We start from the raw sequence: 9009 nt of genomic DNA, 5'->3' as shown, positions 1-9009 counted from the left end.
ATAAAGACTGCTATGGGACCTCAAATTTGAAAAATTGTTTGTGGTATTCTAAATTATCATACAATCAGATTAAGTTGGTGGAACTAAAACAGGGTGCATTACCTCAAACAGCCAGCATTTACAAGAACCAAATTGATTTTTTTTTCTTACAAAAGTCAGGCAACTTCCAAATTAAGTCACTTTTTACCATATACCCTGGAGAATAACATGGCCCGACACACCACACGTCCCACTTATCTAGTTCAAGCGAGTAACATAACGTGAGAAACTGCACTGTGTAATTCCTTTATTTTCTGCATATTAGTGCTTTACCAACACTACAACCATAAAGAACACAATTCCAAGTACTGTACTTTTTAGTTTGGGGAGATCACAGTCTACAGACTCATTTACTTATATTAAACAAGATTAACCTCATTCAAAACTTACTGCAGTTTATAAATTCACATAAATACAGAAACGGATGCAATTAAACAACTTCAGGATCTTATTTTTTAAATTCTTAATTTTTTCTGCAGGCTATAATTACCTGCTCCAGTCACCAATGATTATTGTTCAATTTAACTACATCAATTATAAACCTCTTATATCCTTAAAGAAAATTTTAAATGAAAATTACACTTACCAAAAGGTTTAGGGTTTTCCAAATTTCAAATATTTGCTTCCCCCTCCCCCCTTTCCAGTCAAACATTTCAAATAAACTAAAAATAACCACATCTCACCTGCAACATTCAATAATAGCAATCACTTGATGTATAAAATTTTAACTATGCCCCCAGTTATTTTAAGACACAAAAAAAATGGCTGCCTACCAATCTGTCTTCACAAGTTAGAAATACTACATTTAAGATTTAACATGAGGGTTTCAAGTTTCCTCCAGTTTAGGCATTTATACCTTTGTGCTTGTTTTGTTTCAGGATGTTACTATAGCATTGATATTGGATAACCCATATTTATATACTTTAAAATGCAATCATTTGAAACACTAAAAATTACATTTATGGTGGAGCTTTGGAAATTTTAGAAAGCAACCAGTGTTCTTAGATGTGTTTATCAGCCTCATTTCTAGAGCTCTTTCTACTAAAGTGAAACTGAGAACTTCGTACTTTAGTTGTATCTTGAAATCAAAAAAATCCCTCTGCACCAACAGGAGCCTACATGAGAATACCCTTTTGCATCTGCTTTAAGTAAAATGTTTGTCAAGAGTTTTACTTTGAATAGTTGATTTTTTTATAGTCTTACACTTCTCATACATCTTTGGTAAAAGCTCCATCATACAATATGGCCAAAGCGTGAAGGACCAATACTGTCCAACTATACCATGATATCCCGCTCAATTTTAGTTTTCAGACACCCTCATAAACAACACCCACTCCACCTTTTCCTGTATACTGCCTTTGCAGTCTACATTTCTGAAATTCCCTATTTAATTCCTTGAGGATCACTAAAATTAATCCTTAAGGCTATATAGGAACCAGATGCTGCTTTACAATTCTGCATCAAGCATTAACATTTGGTTCAAAATATTATCATAGTGGTCGCAATCCAGTTACTGGTCCTAACCAGCTAACCAAGTAATCTTGTTAGGATCTGGATATCACCAGCAAGCACACTGCTTACACATGAAGAAAAATAAGTTTACATTCATTGTCATCTGTAGGTTCTTTCTCTTCATCCTACGTCCCCTTTAATAGTCATCCCTCAAGTCTACACATCATTCATTCATCACGCTTCCTTCCTTAAAGGAGACAGTGTACTACTGAACCAACAGGATATCTTTTTTATTATTTGCATGAGTTAATCCTACAAACAAAATTAAATACCTCTTTTATAAAACATCTTTTCCAGTGTTCTAATTGATGGAGATGCGGATCACTCATCTATAAAAAATGACTTACAGCTTCAGCTTAATCAGTTGCTATAATGTGAAAACAGGAATGTGTATTTTTTTCAACTAGGTAAAAGGTGCATATAATTTGAATTGTTAAATGTTTTATTAATGAACAAAGTAAACCTTTTAGTAATTTTTAAATTACTGGTCTTAGGCGTTTGAAACAAGGTAAAAGTATACATTCCAGTTTTGCCCAAAAGTCACTTAAAATATCTACAAATTATTTAATCTGCGTGTGGTAACACCATTATTGCTCCAATTTCTGGAAAGAGTCTATTTTCAAAGTTTAAAAAACAGGAAAAACAGCAAAGTGGCTAACTTTGCAGTGGAAAGAAAAAGTGTCCTTCATGGGTTACACTTTCATATTTTTATGCAGCATTATCTACGTTATGGGGAACTTGGGTTTTATTCCTACTCATGCATGATGTATGTTTCAGAACTTACTTGCTGACATTTCAGAGAACTTCTTACATTACCTGTTTAACATACTGAGGTGCAACTGGAACATATTACAATATTACTCATTATTTGCCACTGTGGGCTAAGTTTACTATACTGGTCTTAGATATAAAAGGTCACATTTCAAATTACTAACTTAGAACTCATAAGGAAGGGGGGGGAGGCCTTAAATATAAAAGACAAACGGCAGTTTGATTAAGCAATAATTTTCAGTTTACTAGATGAAACAGACTTGCAACATAGTCTGCATGAATGCAAAATAAGCCATCTACAGCAAGTGATAAGGAAACTGGGCAAAAAAGGAAAAAAGCATACATAGGAAAATGAAAGATTCTCTCGAAAGAAAAAAATCAAACTATTATTACAAAGGACTTTACCAAGAACTGCTGTGTTTCCCCCATCCCATCTGCTGGAAGTTAACAAGAGCATCTAGCAACTTTGTGTTCATGTCAAATGTCAGATCAGAGCATCCTAACGCAAAGCCAACAAAAAAAAACAGGAAAAAGAAAGGGAAACAAACAAAAGAGAAAACCCCCAAGCCCCCTCCCCCCCAAACTGTAGAACAGTAACTCCAGAGTTCAAATTCAAAAGAAGAGAAAGTGGCAATTGAAAGAGGTGATGGTGGCGATAATCCTATGAATGGGTTTTTGATTTCTCTCCTTCCAGGGGATGGGTGGAGAATGCTCATTAAGATTTGTAGTTAGAGGTTAACCATGTGAGCCCCTCATAAAGTCCGTCCCCTGAGGTGGCACAGGAGGGCTGCACATACCAGTTCCTGTCCCGAATCCGGGTCAGGCCCAGTTTCTCCTGGATCTCGTGGGGTTTCATGGCATCGGGCAGGTCCTGCTTGTTGGCGAAGATGAGGATTATGGCGTCCCTCATCTCCCGGTCATTGATAATGCGGTGCAGCTCCTGGCGAGCCTCATCGATGCGGTCGCGGTCGGCGCAGTCCACTACGAAGATGAGACCTTGGGTCCCAGTGTAGTAATGCCGCCAGAGCGGCCGGATCTTGTCCTGGCCGCCCACATCCCATACGTTGAACTTGACATTTTTGTAAGTCACCGTCTCCACGTTGAAACCCACAGTGGGAATGGTGGTCACCGACTGGCCCAGCTTCAACTTGTACAGGATTGTTGTCTTGCCAGCCGCGTCCAGGCCCAACATGAGGATCCGCATTTCCTTGTTCCCGAAGATTTTGGATAGCACCTTCCCCATCGCGTCGGAGGAGCCGGGGCCGGGGGCATTCAGGTGTCCCGGGTCCCCTCAGCCAACAACGCCGCCGCCGCCGCGAAACCGAAACGAAGCCTCCCGGCCGCGAGAGCGCCTTTGCGGCCTGCGTGGGAGTTGCCTCCTAAGGGCAGAGGCCCAGGCCCGCCGCTCACTCGGGCATCACCGACCGCACAACTTGATTTCTCCAGTCGCCGCCGCCACCCGGGCCCTGAGTCTGCGCTGGGAGCCGCCGCCCTGCTGAGGCGCGGCCCGGCCCGGAACTGCCCTTCCCCCCGCAGGCGCCGCGCGAGCGCCGCCGCGGTTCCCGCTCCTCCGCCTTCCTCTCACCGCGAGGGAGACTGCAGCCCTCCGGCCCGCCCGCCGGCCTGCGAGCACTGGGCTCCCCACCGACCCAGGACACCCGAGAGGCAGCGCGGCTCCGGGGCCCCGTCAGGTCATGGATCCTCGCGGGAACTCGGTGCGCTGCCTGCAGGGAAACAGAGAGGGAGAGGGGAGTTACCGCCAGAGCTCCACAAAGGAGCGAAGACCGAGGTGGCCCGCCTTTCCAGCTCGGCCCAAGGGGTTACCTCCAGCCGCCGCCCCAAGCGCGGGCTCCCTCCGGCCTCCAACTCCTCCTCCCAGTTCTGCCGCCGCCGCTGCCGGAAAAGGCGCCGAGGAAACCGCCTCACTTCCCCTCCCGACCACGCAGGCGCAGCAGAGGCCGACCGTTCGGACAAGAGCGACCTCTGTAAGGAGAGCGGCCCGCGCGCCTAGCGTCATGGGCGCCACGCGCCGGAGGGGCGGGGCTACGGCGCCTCGGAGGGCTCGCAGGTGCGGCTGGCCCAGAGCCCTCGAACCTCGGACTCTGACCCGCGCCCACCTGTGGCTCTTCTAGCGTCTCCTTCCCTGCTTTTCTCTTTTGCGCTCTGCCCTCCCCTGCCCACCCGAACCAAGGGAGCAGATCTACTGGGGGGCCCTACAGGGTGGGGCCCACGGGCAGCCCGCTCTCTCCACGAACCGAGCTGCCTCCAGGCCTGTTCCCAGACCTCGGTGCCCGCCAGATGCTCTGCGAGTTCCCTCCGCCCGCCCCAGCCTTCCCGCACACTCCGCGCTCCCTGAACGTCCCAAGGAAGCTCTGTTCGCTTTTTTTTTTTCCCCCTTTTTCGCAACCCCTTCTTGGCTTCCTTTATCCCTTGAATTTTGTATGTTTCCTGAAAGACACGTGGGAGGCCAGTGTCTCGTGTGGAATCTGCCAGTCAGTGCAGCGCTTTCCCGGAGTTGAGTTTACTCTGCAGCTCTTTTGAATGTTTGAGCCCTGTCTGCCTATAGGTCTCGTCAAGACCAGCCCATGTTTCTTAAAAACTGCAGTATTATCAAGAGTTCCTGTGCCGTGCCGCGTTTTCACCTTTTTAGAATGCGACATCTGTTCATCTTTAAAATATCATTTTATCTCATACGGTTAGTAGTAGCTTCTTAACTACTACCCATTCTTAACTTTAAGAAGCATAGAATTTAGAATATAGAACGACCGCTTGTATGGCCTGGATCTGGGCACTTAACCTTACTAAGTTTATCTCGTGTAAACTGACCTTGCTAACTCACGTGAGGCTTAAATAATACAATGTGGAAGACTTCAGGGCACATTTTTGGTTTTTTGGTTTTTGTTTATTGAGACGGAGTCTCACTGTCGCCCAGGCTGGAGTCCAGTTGCACAATCTCGGCTCATTGCAGCCTCCTCATCCTGGGTTCAAGCAGTTCTTCTGCCTTAGCCTCCGGAGCAGCTGGAATTAGGGCGCCCACCCCCACGCCCGGCTAATTTTTGTATTTTTAGTAGAGACGGGGTTTCACCATGTTGGCCAGGCTGGTCTCGATGTCCTGACCTCAGGTGATCCACCCGCCTCGGCCCCCCAAAGTGCTGGGATTACAGGCGTGAGCCACTGCGCCCTGCCAAGGACACATTTTTGTATCAAATGGTTAATGATAAAATTAGACTTAAAATAACGTGAAACCTTCAAATATCAAGGGGAGAAAAACAGGAAATGGGTATCTTTGTTTAAAAAGCAAGATGCTATAAAAAGCATATGGTAACATACTGTTTTTATTAAACAAATTTAAAATATTAGATAATGGTAGATAGGTTATATGATAACCTTATAAACGTCATTTCAGTCGGAAATAAACTTATTAAACAATATTCTAACAATTATTTCATTTACTTTCCATTTACCTTAAGATGAAGCACTGTCATAAAACTGAAAAGCTTAGGAGTCTGAAGATTGGGGTTCAAGTGTCATCCCCCACCCCACCTCTCTATTTTTGGGACAAGGTCTCGCTCTGTCACCAAGGCTGCAGTGCAGTGGTGCGATGTCAGCTCACTGAAGCTTCAGCCTCCTAGGCTCAAGAGATCCTCCCACCTCAGCCTCACCAGTATCTGGGACTAAAGGCGTGCGCCACCACGCCTGACTAATTTCTCTATTTTTTGTAGAGACAGGTTTTGCCACGTTGGCCAGACTGGTCTGGAACTCCTGGCCCCAAGTGATCTGCCCGCCTCGGCCTCCCAAATTGCTGGCATTACAGGCATGAGCCACCGCGCCTAGCCCTTTTTTAATTTTTATCTAGGCACCTGGGTTATGTTTTTGTGTTTTGTGTTTTTGTTTTTTGTTTTTGAGACAGAGCCTTGCTGTGTTGCCCAGGTTGAAGTGCAGTGGCTCGGTCTCGGTCTCGACTCACTGCAACCTATGCCTCCCGGTTCAAGCAATTCTCCTGCCTCAGCCTCCCGAGTACCTGAGGCTACAGACTTGCACCACCACGCCGGGCCAATTTTTGTATTTTTAGTAGAGACGGGGTTTCACCATATTGGCCAGGCTGGTCTCGAACTCAACCTCAAGCCTCAAGTGATGCGCAGGCCTCGGCCTCCCAAAGCGCTGAGATTAGAAGCGTGAGCCACCAGGCCTGGCCTGGGTTATGTCTTAAATTTTAAATAGATGAATGCTCCAACAGCTAAATAGAAAAATCTTCTCTACTTTTTGACTCAAAGCCTGTAAATGAAGAGATTTCTGGAATTTACACGCAAACCAGGCTTCCCTAGAGAATGCCATTTCATAATTTTTAATCTCTTCAACAACCACATATGTTTATGATATTCCTGACTAAAACAGTATAAATAAAATACTATAATTTTTATTCATTTATTTATCATTATTTTTTGTAGACACAGGACTTCACTGTAACCCAGGCTGATCTCAAACTCCTAGACTCAAGCAGTCCTCCTGCTTCAGCCTCCGAAAGTGCTGGAATTACAGGCCTAAGCCACTGTACCCAGCCAATACTATATCTCATAAGAAATATGTTTACTTGTAAAAAATGGCTTAGACCTAATGTTTTTTTGTTGTTGTTGTTTTTCTTTGAGACGGAGTCTTTCTTGGTCGCCCAGGCTGGAGTTCAGTGGCGCAATCTGGACCCACTGCAACCTCCATCTCCCGGGCTCACGTGATTCTCCTGCTTCAGCCTCCTGAGCAGCTGGGACTACAGGCATGTGCCACCAAGCCCAGCTAATTTTTGTATTTTTAGTAGAGACAGGGTTTCACCATATTGGCCACGCTGGTCTCGAACTCCTGACCTCGTGATCCACCCGCCTTGGCCTCCCAAAGTGCTGGGATCACAGGCGTGAGCCACTGCGCCCGGCCCTCTGTTTTTAAATTGGAATTAATGTATTCTCTAACAATAGTACCACACACTGTTTACCCTAATTTCTGAATTCTTATAACTCTTAAAAATCGCTCATTTCATAAGACCCTGTCAGATATTTCTTTTTATCCCATCAAGTACCAAGGATGACTCTGACCACATAACAAAGGTGGTCTGACCATGCACTTGTTTGATGATGATTTTATCCCTTTTATCATTTGAAACCCTTAGGTCAGACTTACCCAGAATTGAACACTATTTTAAAGAAGGGATAAATCCTGGGAAATCTATTAGCAGTAGAAATAAAGTGTAAATAAAAAGTTATAAGAAAGTGTATCTTTAGAAAAATTGCTAATCCTGCCAGGCATAGTGATTCATGTCTGTAATCCCAGCTATGCATGAAGCTGAGGCAGGAGGATCCCTTGAGGCCAGTAGTTCAAGGTCAGCCTGGGCAACATAGCGAGACCCAATCTCTGCCAAAAAAAATGTTAATTAGGTCTCAAAAACAAACAAATAAATATAAATAAATAAAAACAGAGCCGGGTGCGGTGGCTCACGCCTGTAATCCCAACACTTCGGGAGGCCAAGGTGGGCGGATCACGAGGTCAGGAGATCAAGACCATCCTGGCTAACACGGTGAAACCCCATCTCTACTAAAAATACAAAAAAAAAAAGAAATTAGCTGGGCGTGGTTGCAGGCTCCTGTAATCCCAACTACTCGGGAGGCTGAGGCAGGAGAATGGTGTGAACCCGGGAGGCGGAGCTTGCAGTGAGCCAAGATTACGCCATTGCACTCCAGCCTGGGTGACAGACCGAGACTCCATCTCAAAAAATAACAGGTGGCTCACTCCTCTAATCCCAGCACTTTGGGAGGCCGAGGTGGGTGGATCACCTGAGGTCGGGAGTTCGAGACCATCCTGACCAACGTACAGGAACCCCATCTCTCCTAAAAATACAAAATTAGCTGGGCGTGGTGGCACATGCCTGTAATCCCAGCTACTCGTGAGGCTGAGGCAGGAGAATCACTGGAACCCAGGAGGCGGAGGTTGCAGTGAGCCGAGATCACACCACTGCACTCCACCCTGGGCAACAAGAGCGAAACTCCGTCTCAAAAAAAATAATAATAATAACTTTAGATGCTACATAGTGCTGTTTCAAAGAGAGAATAAATGAATTAATAAAAAATGAATGGGGAAGAGAAAGAAAAGAAACAAGAAGAAAGGAAGAAAAGGAAGGAAGGAAAAGAAGAGAGTTGTATTGAAAAGTAGAGCTTGGCAGTGTTGTAAACGATATCTTAATCCAAAACCCAGATTTAGGTTGGAAAGGTAAAATTCCTTAGAAAATTATAACCAGGTAGGTTCATGTGAAATTTCCTGCTCCATATCCTCTTTTTAAATTTTACTTTATAAACACACATAGTATATATACCAAGAACAAACAATGGAGCAGCTTCTATGCTGTTCAGAACCTTTGAACCATCAGCATATAATTGTCTGTAGTAGCTCCTACTTTAAGATACAGTTTTGAGCACAATGACCAAGATTTATGAGTGTGGAAATGGTTGTAAAATCCTAGGTAAATGTTACAACAATTTTACAAGGACTAAGCGGGACACAATTTATGAATTTGTTTCCATTTCAAGTAAGAAAGATTTATCTTCCAGTAGAGTTAGAAAGAGACTCTGTCTCAAAAATAAAAATAAAATCGATTATATGTCCACAAATAATAGTCAAATAGCATAACCTGCTGAGTTAAAGACTGGC

General features: G+C 44.5%; 1 protein-coding gene across 1 annotated transcript; it reads right to left on the bottom strand.

The window, feature by feature from the left end:
* Positions 1 to 269: 269 nt before the first annotated feature.
* ARF6 (ARF GTPase 6) lies at positions 270 to 3887 on the bottom strand. The gene has a single exon (XM_004055144.5). The coding sequence runs from the start codon at positions 3563 to 3565 to the stop codon at positions 3038 to 3040; it is 528 nt and encodes a 175-aa protein (XP_004055192.1). The 5' UTR covers positions 3566 to 3887; the 3' UTR covers positions 270 to 3037.
* Between the last annotated feature and the right edge of the window lie 5122 nt (positions 3888 to 9009).

This window comes from Gorilla gorilla, chromosome 15 (genome assembly GCF_029281585.2).
Source record: "Gorilla gorilla gorilla isolate KB3781 chromosome 15, NHGRI_mGorGor1-v2.1_pri, whole genome shotgun sequence".
Classification (NCBI taxonomy): domain Eukaryota; kingdom Metazoa; phylum Chordata; class Mammalia; order Primates; family Hominidae; genus Gorilla; species Gorilla gorilla.
The sequence above is the reverse complement of the archived record's forward strand: the minus strand, read 5'-3'. Positions and strand labels throughout refer to the sequence as shown.